At 39.3% G+C, this 21,990-nt stretch overlaps 1 protein-coding gene across 1 annotated transcript in view; it reads right to left on the bottom strand.

Moving 5' to 3' along the window:
• Window positions 1-21,990, bottom strand: part of DOCK4 (dedicator of cytokinesis 4) — a 350,501-nt gene that overhangs the window by 123,953 nt on the left and 204,558 nt on the right. Inside the window, exons 12-13 of the mRNA XM_041002001.1 lie at window positions 21,558-21,646; window positions 9,560-9,685 (exon numbers count right to left, since the gene is read on the bottom strand). Of these exons, the coding sequence (XP_040857935.1) occupies window positions 9,560-9,685; window positions 21,558-21,646 (215 nt within the window). The remainder of the gene's footprint in view (window positions 1-9,559; window positions 9,686-21,557; window positions 21,647-21,990) is intronic.

Below are 21,990 nucleotides of genomic sequence, written 5' to 3'. Positions count from 1 at the left end.
AGAATCAGGCATTAAACAGGGAGCGTTTTAAGTAAGTGAAATGCTTCTTGAAAGTCATTGAAGGTCAGTGTTGAGGTGGCAAGGTGGAAACTGCTTTTAGATAATATTGCTTCGTAATATCTGAAAAATCAGAAGTAGTATGTCCTGTTTTCTAATAAAATCAATCCTCTTTATTACAAAACAAATGAGAAGAAGGAAAACTAAGCATAGAAACATGTCTGTAACTGGGAGATATGAAGAATTTGCTGAGTGAAATGCATACAGGGAAGGATCCCATTCCTCAGGACCAAGGGAAGGGGGCGCCGCTGAGGAATGAACATCAGTGTGCACAGCACCCTCTCCATAAAAACCAACTGCTGGTGGTGCAATCATTCAAACATGGCCTGGGCTGACATGCACATTGATGAGCCAGAACATAGTAACTGAGTTAAATGTTAAAGAACATGAGATCTTTGCCACCTTCTACAATGAGTATAGACAGCATGCATTATTGGAAACAGCTGATAGCAAAGTTGCTGCCTTAGGAATGTCCAGTGCTCACATGCAAATCACACTATGCAACTTTGGAAGGCAATAAACTGAGAAACCCAGGAGAAAAGCAGCAGCATTATTTCAACATATTAACAATTACATTTATATCCTTTGAAAGCTTTTCTTTTTAACTAGCATGTGAGTTTGGGAGAATGGCCCAGCAAATTTTATGACAATGTCAGATTTTTCATAACCCATCCCCTTTTACTACTCCACAGTCATCCCGTGGAATCTGTGGGGACCTGGTTCCAGGACTACCTGTGCATACCAAAACCATGGATGCTGGGGTCTTTTACACAAGCCAAGTGGTACAACCTACACACATCTTCTTGCATACTTTAAATAGCCTATAAACGACTAGCATTGACTGAAAATTGCTCTGGTATATTATTTAGGGGATTATGCCCTCCCCCAACATATTTTTCCCCCATGGATAGCTGAATTTATACATTTGCAACCTGTGGATATGGAGGGTTGGCTATGTACTATACTTTTTACTATACGGACATGCAAATACCCTCTCTCTCTCACACACACACACACATAGAAATGCTCTTTTGATGTTATTTACTCTAACAATTCCATTATAAAATGAAAATGACACCAACCCATTTTTTAAAATAAGCAACACTGAGTGAAATATCAGACTTTGTGAAAAGCCATAAAATTTCACTAGCAATCAGGAAATGCAAAGAAAAATGTGCATGCCACTACTACCTCTCTGCCTCCCAAATTGAGAAAATTTTATAGTTATAGTTGTGTAGACTGATCAACATCCAAAAAGGAAGAACAAGATGTCAGACCTAGTCTTTCTCTGCTGCTACTCTGCCCAACATTAGTCTTGATCTCAATTGAAACCCTGGGGCCTCCTTGTTTTGTAATTAAAATGCGCGAGTGGGCTACAGGGAGAAGCAGGGATGGGAGAAATGGGAGGAGCAACACAAGTGTTATGTTAGGCTATTTTTATGACATACCAAAAAATTTCTAGAATGCAACACAATTTCATAAAGTTTACTACATATGCTCTACTTTTCTCTTCTGTAGTTACCAGTATCCTTATAATCCCTTTTGTCTTTTGCAAATCTGCTAGACTAACAAGATTTCTTTGGGAAGAGAAGACACAAATGAAGATTATTTCTGCAGGATGACATTCTACATATGCCTCTCCCCAGGAATTTTGCAGCTTGCTATGTTCCAATACTGCAAGGTGCCATAGTTTGCCAAATTACACAGAAGGATGAAAGTTGAAACAAGTGCTAATTAAAATCAATACACTTGAGGTCCGCTCTGGAGAGAATTAATAAGCCCAACTGGTGTTAAGAAAGCATCTTGGGTAATTAAGACAGAAACCATCAAGTGAGTACAGAATGAAACCCCAGCACCAGGGTGAAAATTTATCCTCCTGATAATGTTTATTAACACTTCACACCTCTCAGACTTGCTACTCTGTGAATCGTATGTGCATGACACTTTCTCTAGCAGACCCACAGACTGGAGAGCCTTTATGTATGTGAAGGCTTCTCCAAACACCAATGAAGACAAGATAAAGACAAGCCAACCACAATGGGCATGAACTCCCAAAGAGATGAGTGACTGCCGTTAAGTGGGTCCATTAGTGACAGAGCCTAAATGGGGAAAAGGGTTGTATCCACAGCAAAAAAGCTGGTTGCTCAATTCTGTCCTATATATGCCTGGGATGAAGTCACAAAACGCAGGATTACCACACCACAGAAACCCTGTCAATGCCAAAAGAGCTAATCCAGGACCTAAAGTGCCCTGGATATCTGTGAGGACTTATCAAACTAGAAGAAAATAAGGGTTCCAGTCATTTAGTTATAAAACAAAACACCTGAAAGATGTAATATGTGGGGAACATACATGTCTAATAGTGACACTAGCAATTTTAGGAAATACTGACAGAAGTAGCAGGGTTTGTTGCAAATCCTGCTATGTTAGGTACTGTGCAAAGAGCTAGAAGCACAGCATCCCATTCAATTCTCGCTTTTATTTTGTAGGGAGGCACAATCATTTCCATTTTACAAACAAGGAATCTAATGTGTAAAGATGAAGAAATGTGTCCAACACACTATCTATCAGTAATCCTACTCTATTCACAAAAACTACAAATGAACAGAATGACAATGGTGACCTTTTATGCTAGTACAATTCAGCCTTCATCATCAGAAGAGACTAGAGCAAGTACTAGTCTTATACTATTCTGAATTGGTCCTAGCAATCTTGAAATACTGATTTCAGTTCTGCAGGCCAAGTTACAGATCTAACAAAGACACAAACTCACACGTATTATGGAGAAAGGTCTTGAAACCCATCAAGGGAAGAATAAGGAAGATAAGAGAATTAACTGAATTTTAAAATGTTGAGTTCTAGGCAGGAAAAAACTAATGGATAAAGGCAAAAAGAAGAGAAGTCTACAAGGGAAGAGGTTGAGTTCTTGGTGACTGTAGCTATTAAAATATGTGCCAGAAAACCATCACTTGTGGAAGAAATTCACAAAGTGGACACAGGACTAGGCTTAACTGTCCTTCATTACATGGTAGTCAAAATATTGATACCCTCTCCTCAAAGACACACAGGTAACTATGAATACGTAATTTTTTCTAACTATTACTATAACCTTACATGGCACCTGGGGACTTTGTAGAAATATTAAATGAAATTTTGAGGTATAGACGTTCTTTCGGAATATCAGCTGACTGAAATATAATATCAGAGACAGAAGAGATGTGACAAGGGAAGCAGAAATTGGGATGATGTGGGACCATGAGCTGAGAAGGCTAGGTAACCTCTACTGCTGCAAAAGGTGACAGAAGAGATTCTCCCTGAGCTGTCGGGGAGGACCACTTGTACAGACATCCTCATCTCAGCCTGTTGAGGCCTGTGCAGTGGATGACCACAACTGTCATACAAGAAATCCGTCATTTGAAGCCTCCCCATAGGAAACTAACAGAGCATGGCTTCCACACTCAAGCTCCTCTCACTTCATGACAGCTCCAGGAAGGGGAATGGCGGGATAATAGTCATAGGTAAAAGCAGACTGAAGCCAGCATACTTTGGTAAAACTCAGCAAAATCTACTCTATTTTTCTGTTCCTTCTTATATTATTTTATGAAATAAAATATTTATTTTCATCTCCTTCGCAAAGGTGAGACAGCGATACAGAGATAGAGAGGGATATCTTTTTGCCTACTGGTTCATTTCCAAAGTGCCTACAGTATTCAACACTAGGCCAAGCTAAAGGCAGGGACCTGGAATCCCACTGGTGTCCTAAGCAGGTGGTGGGGGCCCAGGCACTTTTGTAATCATTGTGGATCCCTAAGTTGCATTAGCACAAAGTCGAGACAGAAGCAGAGAAAAAGACTTGAACTGAGGCTCTGATACTGGATTCCAGCATTACAAGCAGTTGCTTAATATGACACTCCGCAATGCTGGTTCCCAGGATATATTTTGAAGGAAGATCAAATTGTATCTTGCTGGCTTGGATGTATTTTCTCCAAAAGACAGATTATTGACCATTCAGTTCCATCTGCTGATGGAATTTCTGCAGCAGTAAGTGATAAAGAATAACACATATGTTTTAAAAACAAAATACTTCACTTACTTAAAATGTAAAGCTTGTCTATATCATTCTTATCCCAGTCCTGTAAATCATTATCTAGTCAATTTTATCAAACTGAAACTTGACTTCTCTGAGCTTAGGTGCTAAATATTGGAGAGGCAAAAGGAATCTGGTGTAAACAAGACTCACACAATAAATACTAAAATCAATGTCAGAATTAGCTTTCAAATCTCTTCTTTTCCCTGCTCCTAACCCTCCATCATTTTTAATTATTTTTAGAGTCAGAGGCTTCAAAGGTCTACTGAATGTAAATGCACTGGAAGGCATCAGTCGTGGGTTCCCTAACAAATAGTGACAGGCTAACCCAGTGAGACGTGGGGACACGTCTCCAGAGGAACGGGACGCAGGTGCAGAGGACGAAGCCAGGATAACAGGAGGCAGCGGAAGGACATTTTGCCTAGAAAGAATCAGAATGTTAACAGTAAGATTGGAAGTTGAGAGTGAGGCATGCAGTCAGATGCTTCATGATAATCCTGACCCATCAGCCAGCTCTGCTTTAAAATGTGGATGGAAACTTAGATTTTTGTGATACTCAGCAATGGTCCTCACTCTGCTTCCCAGTCTGGTAAGACATTTAGAGCCGGGCTGTCCAATACTGTAACGGCTCCTGCATGTGGCAATTGAGAGCTTAAAATTTGATTTAGCTGTGCAAATATGCTGTAAACATAGATTGTTCACCAGCTCTCTGAGCCTGAGACTGAAAAACTAGGGTGTATAATTTTAAAAAATATGGGATACCTACTGAATTAATGATTAATTACTAATGATATTCTGGATGTTGGATTAAAAAACATTGTGAAAGTTAATTTCATCGCTGTTTTCCTATTTTCCACAGGGGCTATTAAAAAACTGAATATTAAATGTTAATTTATGTTATACTTCTGCTGGACAGCATCAATTTGTCTTTGCTGCTCTCCCTTCATGGGCTTAAAGACCAGACAATGGAACTCCCCTCTAGGTTACCTGGCTTGTAAATTGCAGGGACGGGATTCTCTGGAAATTATTTTTCTGGATTAGAATCAGATATCCTAAGAAATATCACTTCTCGGCTTTTTTGGCCAAGATCAAGGGAGATACTCTAAAAAGTAAAGCTTAAATGACAGACCCTTAGCGCAGGGAAGCATTCAGATGACTTCCTGATGGGTTGTAAAAGAATTCTCATAGCGAGGTACCCACTTTGCAAGATCAAGGGCAGTTTCTGGTTCTGTGTGTTTTGCTTTGTTTTCCCATTTCAAAAAGAGCTGGGCATAGATTCCATCCTGAGATCCTCATAAAGGATGCTGTGTGTGTTAGTGTCTATATTAGGCAAGCAAGTGATGTCAGTGAAGCTGGCCCTTACAGCATAAATATGAGTTGCACCTGCCTTGCCCTCTATGAGAACACGAAAGAGGAGAATTAATTATGAAGGACAAGTCCAGAAAACAAACAAACCTCCCCCCAAAATCATGCGTGCAGACTGTGTAACAACAGAATCCGAATTGCTCACACATTTCCCTTTGCAGAATTCAGCTCACTGATGAGAATTAAATGACAAAGTCTATAATAACAAAGAAATACAAAGTAACTGCTTCTCGGTTTAAAAACTTGAATAATTTTTAAAAGTTGTTTTCAGCTGTTTAAATAAAGATCTTCCTGCTTATAACATCTAATTAGCAAGATTAAGTAGATGAAGGAGAGAGAGAGAGAGAGGGAGGGAGGCAGCAAGTGGGCAAATGCTTAAAAAAATTTTTTTTTCAAGTCCCCAGTGCAGCACACTTGTATCTTGGAGGACTGCTTCCCCGGATAGGTGGACACTGCTCTTACAAGTGGTGCTGGAGAGGGATAGTTCACTTCCATCATCTAAGCCAGACAAAAGTGGCTTCAGTACAGCACATCCCAGACAATTATTTAACCAGGCAGTGTCATCTTGCTCTATGTTTTTCCATTTCTCAATGACATTGCCCAGAAACCAAGCTGAGGAATGCTAACACACAGCTGGATGCATTCACCCTTAGAATGTTTTTTCTATTAGATTTGCCCATCAATTTGCTTCCCAGTAGGATGAATTTTTTTTCTTCTTCTTCTTTTTTTTTTGTAGAAGAGGAAATACCAGTTATTTATAGCAACTCAAGGAAATAATGAACGGCTGCAAGAGCCACAGAATCACATGCCACCAAGTAAACACTGTTTATAACAGTCATTTTCAGCAACGGCAGCCTGAGACACTTGGACACATGAGGTCATGGAGCTAGGTCAGGTCATCTCAGGAAACTTCCAGGCTGTTCTCTCTACCTTCCCTGCATGAATGAGTCTCAACTGAGAGATCACAAAATGGTGCAATGGGCAATGCTGGTCACTCCTAATCTTACTTACAGTAAGCCTACAGCTGAGGTCTCAAAGCTAGGCCAGGACCCTCGTCAAGTACAATTCCCTTGCTTGTTTTTACAGATGATTCTGAAACAGTGGTCTGAAGAAACTCACTTTAAAAAAAATACTGTTGGGCCTGGCACAGTGTGGGAGCCTAGCAGCTAAAGTCCTTGTCTTGAACATGCCGGGATCCCATTTGGGTTCCAGTTCTAATAATGACAGCCCCACTTCCCCAACCAGCTCCCTGCTTGTGGCCTGGGAAACCAGTGAAGGATGGCCCAAAGCCTTGGGATCCTGCACCTGCATGGGAAACCCGGAAGAGGCTCCAGGCTCCTGGTTTTGGACCGGCACAGCACCGGCCATTGCAGCCACTTGGGGAGTGAATCATCGGATGCAAGATCTTCCTGTCTCTCCTCCTCTCTGTATATTTGACTTTTCAATAAAAATAAATAAATCTTTTTTAAAAATACTGTCAACATGTATGCCAGTATTGCTTAGACTTTGTTTCATTTCCTTTCTTGGTTGTGGAGGCTGGAGCATTGAACCACTGAGAAATACTACTGCTTATTCTGTTTTTTTTTTTTTTTTTTGTCATCTTCTAAGAGGGAGACAAAGTAGGGAAGCTCTTTGTGTCTACAGCAAACCAAACACAATTCAGAAACTAATAGGAACGCATTCTTTGTAAAACAATAAGCACTCTCTCTCTCTCTACATATATATATACACATATATATACATATATATATATATATATAATTTAAGTATCCTCCAACAATCTGCATTATTTAGTTCTACTGGGAGGTAGGATTAGAAGGCCTAAAGATGCAAAGAAAAATATGAAGAAGAAGATAGAGATCAAGACAGAAAAGAAATGAGAAAGGACAGGGGAGATTGAGACCTACAAGGACATACTCGGACAGAGGAAGAAGCAGAGCTTGGTGAAGATCCTCTCAGCTGGCCATAGCTCTCTGTACCCAGAGTCAGTGATATTTCTGGAATGCCAGCACCTTTGGTTCATTACTCAAGTGCAATTAGAAATTTTTGCAGTTGCCATTAGATTTTAGTTTTTAAAACCAGATGTTTTAAGAAGGCCATTCTTCAATAAAATCTACAGAATAATGCAAATTAAAAATAGCTTCAATTTATACATTTCTTTTGAACCTTGCAAGTCGATCTCTGTCAGCTATGACTGTGTAATGTTTGAGCTTTGAAGTAGGTGCCTGTTAGCAGAGTGGTGGAGCAAAGAATTAGCCCGGGGGGAATGTGAGCCAAGAATCAGGGTCAATGTTGGGGCTAAAATTATAAAATGCCTGAAAGAAAAAATAAGAGAATATGTTACAGATCTTTCCTTGGTTAAGGACTGTTTTTAAAGATTTATTTTATTTTCATTGCAAAGTCAGATACACAGAGAAGAGGAAAGACGAAGAGGAAGACCTTTCATCCAATGATTCACTCCCCAAAGTGGCTGCAATGGCTGCAGCTGAGCCGATCCAAAGCTAGGAACCCAGAGCCTTTTCCAGGTCTCCCACATGGCTGCAGGGTCCCAAGGCTTTGAGCCATCCTCGACTGCTTTCCCAGGCAACAAACAGGGAGCGGGATGGGGAGCAGAGCTGTTGGAATTAGAACCAGTGACCATATGGGATCCTGGTGCGTGCAATGCAAGGACTTTCAGCTGCTAGGCTCCCAATGCTGGGCCCAAGGTATCACCTCTTAAGGGCAATCTTCATCAGGGGCGTTCCACCTCTCCTCTGATCCTCTCACTACTCTTTAACTTCTTTACCAACAGTTGCTTTTCATGTACACTGTAACCCTCCTATGGGCTTGAATAAATCTTATTCTCACACCACCACTGCTAACACCTCGCTCCCTGTAATGAGTCATGCTTTACTCTGATTACTTAAAAAAGAAGTCTCCATGCTGGTCTCCCTGTTTAGCTCCAAGTATACAGTAATCTGGTGACCAAGTTAACTAGTGGGTCATACCTCGGTGCAGAACCTTCCTGTTCTTTCTCTTTCATTTTGAAGATAACCCAAGGCGCTTAGTGTGATCCACAAGGTCCCTTGTCATTTTCTCTCCACTTCTCCCTGTGTCTCCTATTCTGCTCAAGTTGGCCTTCTCATAGCTCCTCACACATGCCAGGAATTTTATTGCTTCAGGACCTATACCCTCCTTGAATCTGGGATACTGTCTGGACAACTTCCTCTTCTCCTTTAGGTCTTTATCCTCGTCCTATCTTCTCATCTAATTTCTTCTTAAATTTTTAAACTCACCATCACGACTACTTTAGATATTCCCCAAGCCCTTTATCACCCAAGAGTTAATCATCTATGAACACATATAGTTTACGTACACACCTACTCTATCTTTCATTACTAAAAGCAAGTATCAGGGGGAAATGGGGACTTTTATGTTGAGTTCATTATTATATTTATTATATAAATGAAGACACTTATAAAATTCATTTCTCTATGAGTATAGGGGGTAAGTTTTCCAATGCTTACTTTGCTTGAGGCATTTGGACTATCTCATTCCAAAACTGCCTTAGTTTCAATACACTTAGAATTTATTTTACAGAGTATTAAGCCTCCACTTTCTTATACTTTGAAAAACAAGCATTTTGTAGAAGTCTTTTCTGGGTGCTAATTTAGATATGAATCACATATCCAAATAGATCTAGAAAAGGTATAGAAAGACCTGAGTGCTTATTTACATATATAAGTATGTACCCACGACGGAAAAACCCTCCAAGAAGGGCTCATGTACTATTCTTATCAAAACCTTGAAGCAGTTTCACCAACATTTTCCACCACGAGGGAAGCTACTTTTGGATGTAATAGTTTTCCTTTTAATCATGACCACGATGAAATGCAAACTTGGTCCCCCAAAGTTTCCCATTTTAATATAATAACAGACACCACAAATAATTTGCTTCTTCATCACAGACTTTTTCGTTTTTCAACATGGACCATTCTTCTGAGCAGACAATTTGAAAATTTTATCAGATGTCACAAAGGGACAATACACCCTGGTCTCCAAATCACTTACCAGGCATAATAATGTTAGAAAAGCCCAACTTCCTCGTAATGGATACTCCATGAGAAAACACAGATGAATATTCTCTTCTGATTTGCTCAATGTCTCCATGCAACAGCTGCAGGGAAACTGCTAGACCTAAATAAAACACACAAGAAACACTCTAGTTAAAAACACAAGAACAATTTTTTTACTTCATTTTTGATTACGTTTACATAGCTGATTTTGAAAAGCTTAAACTTGCGATATCACTGCTTAAACTAAGAACTAACTGCCAAAAAAGAAGAATAATTTATAGGAATATCTTCCCAATAATATTTTTCCTATGATTAGCAGCTGAGTTTTCCCACCTAAAAGGAGATTCAAACCTACTGGGAAAACTTTAATTAGAACCTTAAGTAGAATACGTTGCGCCTCCAGCCCCTACTCGCCTGCTACAGCCTGCCTTGGCCGGGGGCACACCCCTGATCCATACTCATTCCAGCACAGATCATGGCTACCTAGCCCAAGAAGATATTATCAAAATTGGAGTTTCCATTATTTTTCATTTAATTCCATTTCACTTTTTCAACTCTACAGGACTACCTACAAATAATTATCAAATATCAGAAGCAAAAGCATAATTTTGAAGATGAACAGCAACTCCAGGATGTTAAGGACAGTGATGAAGATTTTGCTGAAATGTAAGCAATAAAGCTAATTACAATGAAACAAAGATTATACTATTCATATTATAGATAGTAGGAACTCACAATGGCATTATTTCCTCCTGGGATAATTTAGTCAGATGCAGGACACACATACTTGGGAATTTAGTTAGTAAAGTTGTAAAAGTGTCTGGTTTTGTTTTTTACTCCAATTATAGTGATATTATCACAATAGGGTACAAACATGATGCATGACACTTTCATATACTGTCATCAATTATCAGGTAGGAAGTACAAAAAGAAAATTAATGCCATATATTTTCAGGTGTTTGCATGTATGGTTCAAGGATGCTATCTTGCTTTCAGCATTTAAAACTCCTTCTTCCTCTTTTTCTATTCTTACACAACTAGACAAAAAAAGTCCCTTATTTAATGACAGAAAGGGAAACTGACAGGATTACTTTTTAAAAAAAGTTTAGTCATCGTTATCTAAAATCAGCTTAAAATCAATTTAGATCACTAAGTCAGCCAATAATAAATGTTGCCCCCAACGTTGCTCAATCAGACTACATATTATATTTATGTGATCACTCATATTAATAACTAATAATACTACAATGTATCTGAAAATAAGCACTCAGGAATGACAACCATGCTTCGATGAAAAAGAAATGTAGAACTTACTGGTTACACATCTGACTAGACCAGGATCTTTCTCTTACTCTCCAAAATTCAAACAAACAAACAATAACAACAAAAGTGTTTTGTTGGTCTTCTTGTATTTCAAGAGGGGCAACTAAAAAAAGAAAATCAAAAGAAGGACTGGGGCACAGCTGATTTTACCTTCACACCTTTCAATATATGTGCCTAGCAGAAAGTTTGTCTCAAAGGATTGTTGATTAAGTTAACTACAGTCGCTATTCAGGGCTTTAATTCTGTCTCCCATTTTCACCTAATTAAACCTTATCTAACTCTTGGTGTTCAGTCCATGAATTTTGCGTTGACTGAGAGAGGTAATGCGATGGAAAAGTGCTGTGAGTTCAGCAGAACTCGTCTCCCCAGAACTCAAGCAGATGTGTTGTTTTCATGGTCACAGACGAAGGGTGGAAACTTTGCTTAATTATGGTGTGTCAGAGGTGAGTCTGGTCTGTCTTTCGATCGGGAGTGTGCCCTTGGAGTGTGGCTTTCTGGAGGATTGATATTTTCAGTTCAAGTTCCGCCAAGCTGTTCTCTATGCTACCTGGCTCAGGGTGATCGTGTCTCCACCTGCCGCAGTCAACCTCCCCGAATCCGTATGTTATCAGATGCCCAATCCTAAATTCTATCCTCCAAACTATAAGCTAAAATAAATATTTTCTTTCCCAAGAAGCTCCCTTTGGGTATTTTAAAGTAAAAAAGCAGTCCCACGCAGGAGTATCTATCTTCTCGCAGCAACACTGAATGAAGCAAGGAAGAATAACCTGTCTACAGGATGGGATGGAGCCTGTAGCGGTGTAGCTACAGCACGCTGTTGTGGTTTGGTTTCCTCTTTAAAAATCCCCAAATGCAGAAAAATAAAGTTGTGTTCCTGCAACATGCAACCATCTGTTGCAACAGTGACGTTTTCTCTGCTCATGTTCTCCCACCACCCACAGCTTGTCACTGGTGTCTCTCTCCTCCACTTCTCTCCTCTCAACTTCAAAACAGTCATCCACTCCACCACTAACATCATTAGCATCACAGAACTGGTATTCGCGGAATATCAGAGTGCACCAGACATGCCACATAACAATCCGTCACCCTGGAAGAACATTGTTCAGATCCTGCTGTCTCATGCATGCAATGCTTTCAGTAAAGACTTAACGAAAGTCTTGAGCTCCTGTGATTTCTGCAAGCGAAAATTATTCTACTGGCACTTCTCATCAAAGAATTTGATCAAGGACACCAGCAGCATCATTCAGTTTGTATAAAAGAAGGAGAGAATAAGAATCCTCAACAGCAGTATAAAAACAAAGACACCATGTTCTTCAGGATAGGGACTGGAGAAAGGAAAACTGACCAGAGAGAAAGCTAAGATAACGAAAAAAGAAAAGTATTCAGTTAGACAAATTCAATCCTGAAGACAAATTCAAGAAGGAAAAGGAGAAAAATGTGTTTTTGAGAAAGATATTGGTGCAAGGAAAATAATCATGAAGAGTTTACACTGATGTTTTCCAGTCAGCAAAGGCCAGGGAGGAGAGGATGCAAAAGTACAGACAGGATCCATTTAAGAGATGGCAGACAGAGAGCATGCCACCAGCAGATGAAGGAAGGATAAGGTAGGCGAGGTGATAAACACACAAAATAGTAGAGAAAAGGAAACACTCAAGGGTTGGATGCATCTAAATTGTCAATAGTCATGGTAGTTGAAGGTTGAAAGAAACAGATTAAAGTCCAAGGTATAATTGTTTCACTTATCCGGCCAAATGAGAGTAAGCTGGAGAGAGGCATTACCTCTTGCACGTGATCCAATTTCCCCAAAATGAACTCATAATCAAAAACTGGAAATGTCAATGCTAAAAAAGGGATTGACCACAATGTATTTGTTCTGCCTAAATGTGTGTGTGTGTGTGCAAAACACCTCACTAGAAAACATCAAGCAGCAGGTGGTACTTGTAACAGACAAAGAAAAAAACACAAAATGTATTGGTGACAATTCCAAAGGGATCAGTCCTCAGAAAACCATTGCAATTCCATTATTTCCCAACTGGGGAAATTCCTGATGCTATTTTTACAGTGATCCTTAATTGTCACAGCCACAATAAAGAGGGTGGAAAATAAATCAGTCAGCAGAAAAAGACATTAAGACCAAGAAGCTCATCACAAGAACACCAGACTTAGAACATATTATATATTCCTTCTTTAAAAAATTAACTCATAAAAGCAGAGTGGAATGAATGTTGCCAGCGGTTTGGGGGAAAAATCTATCAGAAGGTCAAAGTTAGTTAGAGTAGACAACTGAAAACTGGAGATCTAGTGTGTAGTATGATGATTATAATAATAATAATATTTCTGGATAACAGAAAATGGCTGAGAACAGACTTTAAGTATTTGATGCAAATAGTATGTGAGATAATATAATGATTATTAATGATTAAGAACATCTACACCAATCATAATTAGTACTGAATTATTCTATAATGTTTACAATATCAAAACATAATGTTACACATCATGAACACACACACACATACACACAGTTTTCATGTAGAAATCAAACCTTAATAAAGCTGGAAGGGAAGGCCCATTCTAACAAGCTGAGAATCAGCCCATCTTTCCGGTAGAGTGCTTTATGATAAAAAGTATGGTTGGCAAAGCAGTCTTTTTCTTCCCACTCTGTTCCTTTTCATCTAACTACGTTTTCTGGCATTTCTGGTTATCTCTAAGGGTGAGGCAACTTCTAAAATTTTATCAGTGCTACCCTCTTAGCACTTGAGGAGGAGAAGGTGGGACATAATGATGCACGTAACAGGATTCCTTTTCCTAAGGAACTGATAACCTAAAAATCCAGACACACATCTATAAACAGAATACAAAACAGAATGGGTCAAATGTATACTTGGGGGGTTGGGGTAGAGTGTGGCACAGCAAGCAAAGCTGCTGTCTGCAGCGCTGACAACCCATTTAGGAGTTGGTTCCTGTTCCAGCTGCTTCACTTCTAATCCAGTTCCCTGATGAAGGCTGGGAAAGCAGAAGATGGCCCAATGGTCAGGACCCTGCTTCCACTTGGGACACCCGCATGTAGGGCCAGACTTCTGACTTCAGCCAGGCCTGACCCTCACAGCCAGTGATCAGATCTCCCTGTCTTTTTCATTTCCTTCCTCTCTGTAGTTCTTGCAAATAGCTAAATCAATCTTTTTTAAACATGTATAATGGGAATATTACAATAGAAAAAACAGTATAGGAAAATTTTGACATAGAAATTTATTATAATGGGAAATAAGCTGAAGAACTAAGCTGCAAGATCCTATCTGAATGTAACGTTCTCTGTCCTTCGCTTTTCACAACTGTAAAACACAAATGAGAAGGCTCTCGATCCCATGAAATGCTTTAGGGAATACATGGAAGAAAAGAAGTTCTGGGGCCAGTGTCCTGGTATATGGGGTTAAGCTGCTGTCTGAAGTACTGGCATTCCATACAAACGCTGCTCAGCTTCCAATCCAGTTCCCTGCTAATGCACCTGAGAAAGCGGAAGATGTCCCCATGTGGGATACCTGAAAGAATTTCCTGTTTCCTGGTTTGGCTTGGCCCAATCTCGGCCTTTGTAGCCATCTGGGGAACGACCAACAGATGGAAGGTCAAGTTCTCGCTCTTTCACTCTTCCCCCAACCCCTGTAACTGACTTCCAAACAAATAAATTTTTTGAAAAGCAGGTTTTTTTTTTAAAGAGACACACTAAAAAATGTTAAGTGCTGTCACACTTCATCATTCTTTTTATTCTTATTGCTCTCTACCATTAATATCAACAAGTTAGCTTCCATGTAAAAAAGGGCTAAAGTTCCTGAAGTGCTAAATAGCAAGAAAATATCCCTTCAAACAGACATTCTCCCTCACCACGATGTTCGATATTATGATTAATGTCTGTAAGATTTCTAGAATCATCTCTAATTTATTCACTGAATATGAATGGCAAAGCCTTCATATTGTCTTTGGTGTGCTGTAATTTCACAATTTATGCACATATAACTCATATTATTCATATTGCTCCTGACATATGCCTGTCTTATCTGAGCCACTTTATCTTCTAGAAAGTTCTGTAAATTCTCAACTTTTTCAGATTTACAGCTTTTACATGTGTCCTTTACTTGTTCCTTTTCACACACACACTGGTCTTCTTCATTCACTCCTTTCTGTAAGGTTACATGAAACTCCAAGTCTTTGTACTTCTGCCTTTTGTAGTACTCTGGCTGGGACTATCATGCTTTGTTGATTTTAATAACTTTGCTAAGTACATAACTTTGTTAATTTCATTTTTTCCAACTGAGGTAATTAAGCAGTCATTTGAATTTTTTTTTAATTTCAGTGAGCTTTAGGAAAGACGTTTAAGTTTTAACAACCTTAATTAAAGCACTAAGAGGACACAAACTTTGGCTTACATTGTTAAATCCTATATTACAGTGCCTTGAGTAGACATACAGGTGCTCAATATTATTTTACGTTTTATTTATTTATTTTATTGGAAAGTCAAATTTACAGAGAGAAGGAGAGACACAGCAAAAAATCTTCCATCTGCTGGTTCACATCCCAACTGATCACAACAGCCAGAGCTGAATTGATCCAAGGCCAGGAACCAGGAATTTCTTTGGGATCTCCACATGGATGCAGGGTCCCAAGGCTTTGAGTTATCCTGTGCTGCTTTCCCAGATCCCAGACAGGGAGCTGGAAGGAAAGTGGAGTAGCTGGGACACAAACTGGCACCCTTACGGGATCCTGGCAATGCAATATGAGGCATTTAGCCACTAGGCTACCACATTGGGCCCTCACTATTTTTGATGTATGAATTTTAAAACCTCTGTTCATAATTTCACAATGTTTTCTTTTCCATTTGCTACCATTTGTTCAGCCTTTTCTTGATAGTCTATTACATAAGAACTCCAGGATGTTACAATTCTCCTTTGTGGTATCCACTTACCCTGAGCTGTAAGAGACTATTACTGTAATGATCACTGTTTCCTGACTCACTCTTAGGGGTGTCACCTTTTTCATAAGAATCCTGTGTACATAGTTCCACGACTGACTACACAACCTGGCGAATGTTCCCTCTTTTCAGCTTACTCTACTGGGAACAGGTTTTTTTCTTTCTTTTTTTCACATGGGCTTTCATGACTAACTACCAAACAATTATAAATTCAGACTAAGACATAAGTAGGAAATCTCAGTGTCTTCAAGGAAAATATCATTGAATATTGTCACCTTTAGCAACAGAAAACAGCTCACTGAGGCTCTGTATTGGAGGACTGGCTTTCGGTGGACACTGTACAGGCCTAGGTCATGTCTCATCCTCCATGGAAAAACTGAAGCTTAGGCTGCCAATCCACAGGGTCCACACTAACACTGCCAGCTTTTCCATCTCCGAGTTCTACTTCAGAGTTACTGATCTGAATTCCCATATTCAAATCTTATGATAGGATTTTCCTTCCTTTATTCACCCAGTGGAACTACAGAATGGAGACTAGCATAGGGAGAAATGAAGGTAAGTTGCAATATGTGTCTCTACTCTCCAATAAAAGGACTCTCTATGAAGCTGTCCACTGTGTGGCACCCATGTGGGAGACCTGCCTGACATTCTTAGTGTCAGCCTGGTCCAGCCCTTACTGTCATGCACACATGAGGATTTAAACAGGATTGTTGGCCTCACAGTCTTTTAAAGAAAGTCATCTCCAAATTATTATTGGATATTTGTTTTTCTTGTTAATTTCTTGAATTTCTATGAGTACAGAAGGAAATTAATAGGTTATTAAGATGTCCTTAAAAGTGTAATAAAAACATCTGATCTAAGAACAGATGTGCTACTAGTGTAAAAATGTTTTCATAAGAGGAGTATGCAAAGCTCACATTGTAAACCGAAGTAATCCACACCCCTAAAGTGAATCATAGGGGTGGGTGGTTGGCAGTCCCATGTGGGTGTGTGGGTATGTTGGTCTAAATCCTTGTTTGATTTACTTCCTATACCAGAGGTTCCACAGAGGTTGATAAACTGAAATAGTTCTTTTTATTTCCAGTATTTTAAAGCATGCATATGCTAAGAAAAGGCCAACAATTGGTCCTTTACTTTTTCTGAAACTAAATATAGTCAGAGAATCCTGAAATAACCTCTTCACTCCAAATCAGTCAAGATAACCAAAAGCTTATGGAAACTCATTAAAAAAAAAACTGAGCCAGTTGAGCAGGATCTGGGAAAGGTACAGTGGAAAATTCAGTAGGATGATTTCAATAATCTGGGTGAGGAATGAGGAGAGATTACAATTAATATTATGGAATAGTAAATAAATGAGATTAACCTTGTCAGGTTACTGTGATCTGTAGATCTGCCTTTCCAATATAAATTAATTAATTAATTAAATGGGTCCAACAATACGGACGGGATATCTAAGCTACACCCTTAGACTTAAAGCCAGGAAAAATGATGCAACTGTGTTACATTCCATAAGGCTTTTCACCTTTTAGTTATGTCTTGGTTTGGCTCTAAGAAATTACACACACAAACTTGATGCCTCTTGAAAGGATTTATTTATTCTTATTGGAAAGGCAGATTTAAAGAGAGAAAGAGACAGAAAGGGAAAGGTCTTCCATCTGTTGGTTCACTCCCTAAGCGGCAGCAATAGCCAGAGCTGAGCTGACCCGAAGCTAGGAGCCAAGAGTTTCCTCCAGGTCTCCTCTGGGGATGCAGAGTCCCAGGGACTTGGGTCATCCTGTACTGCTTTCCCAGTCTATAAAGCAGAGAGCTGGATCAGAAGTGGGGCACCTGGGATGTAAACTGGCACCCATATGGGATGCTGGTGCTGGAAGGTAGGGGGTTAACCTATTGAGCCATGGTGCCAGTCCCAATGTATATGTCTTATACTTTTATTGGCATTTAAAAGTTTAACTATTGTAGAAAATTTTTAAGTAGTTCATGCATAAATCAAAGAATTCAAATGGCGGGGGGAGTGTTTGGGTGTAGCCAGTAAAGCTGCCAGTTTCAACACCAGCATCCCATATGGATGGCAGTTTGTGTCCTGGCTGATTCAATTCCAATTCGGCTTTCTGCTAATAGCTGAGAAAAGCAGTGGAAGTTGGTCCAACTGCTTTGCTTCTTGCTAGCCAAGTAAGAAACCTGGAAGAAGCTCTCGGTCCCTGGCTTTGCTCTCATGGAGACCTGGCTATTGCAACTGTCCAGGAACTGATCCAGCAGATGAAAACTCTCTCCCTCCGATTCTCTCTCTCTTCTCTCAATCTGATTTTCAAATAAATAATAAATTAAATAAAGCATTTAAATACTATAAAAGGTCCATATATAGACATAAACAAATCTCTCTATCCCGCTTTCTAAATTCTATTTCAAAAATGAATTAATATTTATAAGTTCTGGTGTACCTGCCTTGTTTTTCTTTTCACCTTCTAATTGTGACAGCTACTATAAAGAAAATAAATCAGAGACTAATTAAAAAAATAATAATAAAGGTTAATTGTTGTAGAATCAGTCAGCAAAGCTGAAGTGAGAGGATCACGAAGAGACGGAGGTCCAAGCAGCCCAGGTAGACAAAGAAGCCAAAATGGCAAAATGGGAGCTGTTAAGACGATCAGAGGCACAGAAAACAGAGCTGGTTATGTCACCTCTTGGAACTCAGGCTTGAAGGAAGAAGGATGCAGAAGGGCTGAGGTTGAAGGACAGGCCCCTGTAGCAGCAGCCAGGTATAAAGTGCACAGTATCGGCTGTGCAGCAACCCAGGCATCACTGTGGGCAGCAGAACAGGAATGGGACCCGCCAGGGAGCGGAAGCCCTTTACACAAGACTTTACAGCTCCATGAAATTTTTCTTTTAATTTCAAAGGGTACAATAAGCAGCTTTTATTTCAGTATAAATGACTAAGAGTCTCAGGGAATTAGGTGGTTTGGATCTCATTCTCTGGTAGAGTGTTACACAGAATCCCAGGAAGTACAAATGGGCAGTCAATCAAATGGACAAAGACCATGGAATATGCGGAGAACATCTACGTATCTGAGGAACTGCCCCAGTGAGTATGCTCTGTTGCCCTGCTTTTCTGTAAATAATACATGTAATCAGAAAAACAACAAACAAAAGAATTCAGAGAGATGAGCAACCCATCAGTAGAGAGAATGAGAGAAACAAAATGTAGGAGAAGCTGGCTCAAAAATCCAACCCAGCAAAAAAAAAAAAAAAGTGTAATTCTAAAAGCCTTTACAAAGGATATTAAGTCAGTGTACATTTTGGACTTAAGAGGAAAGAACAGAATATGTCAGATGATGACTTTAAGGTGAGCAAACAATGCACACACTTGTATCAAGTCCCATGGTATGTGCTTTGCATCCACTGTCTCTTAATGCCCTCCATAACACCGAGAGGACGATACTCATCCTATGCTAGTGAAACTGCAACTCAAACTAGGAAAAAATGGTTGTGGAGATAAAATTCCCAAATACCATGTTACATTCCTCTAAGGAATGGCTTCTGTCCGTAAGCAGAGACCTGTGCTTTGCCCTAGATAGAGTCCTAACTCCTAAGGGCTATGGGATACAGGATCAGTCTCATTAGGAAGCTCCCTGGGGGCAGCAAGTAAGCTGAATCATTGAGACTTCACCATCACTCAAATGACAATGGACTGTCAACCTTGGAGTCAGGACAATGATAAATTCAAACAGCCTGACAACAAAAGAATTTGGTTCTGCATGTGGCATACTAAAAAGGGGCAAACCTTAGAAGTCAAGAAGCAGCTGGGAAAAAAACAAGATCCTAGTTATTCAGGACTACATGGTGTGGAGGTCAGAGAATATATGGAAAGGCCAGAAGGTTATGGTCAATTTTAGTCTTATTTATTCACATAGAGAGCAAATGGAAGATGAAGAGACCTAGGACATTCAGAGGGAAAGAACACATGAACATTGTCTGTGGGCATACATTGTCAATTTGTGAGGCAGAATAATTCAACAAGCGGTTATTGTCTCCACTAAGTCTGGAACAGTACAGTTCCATAGAAACAGTGAGTCATGAATGGAATCTGAACTTTTCTAGGAGCCATGTTAGAAACATGGAAAGGAACAAATCAATTCGATCATATATTTTATTTAGCTTAATATATCTACAATACATTTTGATAAGTTAGCAATATAAAGATACTAAAAGAATATTTTACATTCTTTTTATGCTGCTAATCTTCAAACTCTGGCATGCAGCTAATGATTATAGCACATGTAGCTCAATCTAGAACTGTGTGAGGCCAACACATACTGAATACAAGTAGCTAGTATCTATGAATTGGACAGCAGAGACCTAATGTATATATAGTAACAGAATAATAGTTAATGGCATCAGTAAATATGCAAAGACTTAGAATAGAACTAACACATTTTGTTGGAAGTCTATGAAAGAATTGGGTATGAGAGTCTTTGAAAATTATTTCTCTATACCATCCCCTGAGGGTATCCCAGAATAAAACCACGTGGTCCATATCAGCACAATTATAATTCCTTTACAGGCAACAAAGCCAAGCACGCACATGGCAGTTTTTGAAGTATGCTTATTATCTATTCCAGGCTTATTATTTCCTCTTATACTTCAGAGGTTCTACCCTCAATACCAACTGCTTCAAGACTTTTGTTTATTTAGTGGTAGATTCTGGACTTTCTCTACGGCAAATGACCAACTGCGTGAAATAAAAACTGGATTACCTCCTCAGCTCGAGACAGGGAGGAGAAAACTGACCCCATCACTCATTAAGCCAGAAGCATTGTCACATGTGTGAGCTGTGTACACTTATGGTTCTTACTGAACAGAATCACAAGGCTTTCTCTTTGTGGACCATTTTGACTGAGCAAGATATACTAGTCTGAAAAAGGCTGAAAGAAAAAAGTCATCTGAATGTACATGTGGTGCTTCTATTTTCCAGGTAAGCCGGATGACAACGTAAGTAACTATATCCATGGTGTGTTAAAAGTTAGTCTTAAAAAAAACGTATTCAGCTCAAATAACAACTTACTCAATTTTAAGTTGTTTTATGGTGATTAAAGTACATTGCACAATTTATTTTGCTTTAATGTGGGTCACAAAGGTAGACAGGAAGCAATGTTTACCAAATGTTTGCCTATTGACCCACAGACATGTGTGCTATATAGGTAAGTTATGTAATTTTTACATGTTAAAAGAAGCAAAAGATCCCATAATATCTTACAAGAATGACAGGGTATTGTGATTTCTGTATAATTTATAACCTATAGTTGTATATATTTCATTGTTCCCCAAATAAGCACATACATATTTTCTATTTTTCCTTGTAAATGGTACAGGATATTTCTCTTTGTAATCACTCCCCTTAGCCAACTGTAACCCGTGAACCTGTATGTTTGTTCTACAGCCAAATCATGACACTGCAATATTATTTCAAAATTCAGTTCCAATGGACAGATTCAGCTGCTCTGCTTGTTTTAAACAAGACATGGAGTACATTTTTCAGAGTTACAGTGCAAGCTTATTATTACAAAGGGAGATATACCAGGATGTGGCTTGAGAATTTTTAAAGTTCAGGAGTGAATGGAAAAAAATGAAGGATTGATCATTATTCTCTACACAAACAAGAGAAAGACTTGAAATAAAGTGTAGGGAAAGTCGGCCAGTCCCATAAACTCACCTGCATTGGAGCCAGTCAAATTATAACGTGCATTCAACTTTTTGATGATGTTCTCATGGATCTGGTACCACTCGCTCTCTGTGTTACACCTGTAAAAATAGTAACACTCAGTTATGCTTTATTGATGCATGAGAACAAGCAATGGCCTTGATGGCACATCTGTTCTTTTTGTTAAAGCACACTGGAATGTACTTCTCTAAGCTTCCTTGGAGTCCCCAGTAATCTGCTGCAAATGACTGACAATTTTAACATGGTTGCCCTAAGATGAGCAGCAATGCCCATACGTGGGAATGCCTAACCACCTGCTTCGCAGTATGAAGCAGCTGGGATGAAAGGTTCATCTCTGAAAACACTGTTACTGTAAGAACAGCGAGATTGTGTGTGTGAAGATTCTTGTTTCCATATGCAGCAACACTATACAAATTACGTGTGG

This window comes from Ochotona curzoniae, unplaced genomic scaffold (assembly GCF_017591425.1).
Source record: "Ochotona curzoniae isolate NIBS_2020 unplaced genomic scaffold, NIBS_Ocur_1.0 scaffold_2476, whole genome shotgun sequence".
Classification (NCBI taxonomy): domain Eukaryota; kingdom Metazoa; phylum Chordata; class Mammalia; order Lagomorpha; family Ochotonidae; genus Ochotona; species Ochotona curzoniae.
The sequence above is the reverse complement of the archived record's forward strand: the minus strand, read 5'-3'. Positions and strand labels throughout refer to the sequence as shown.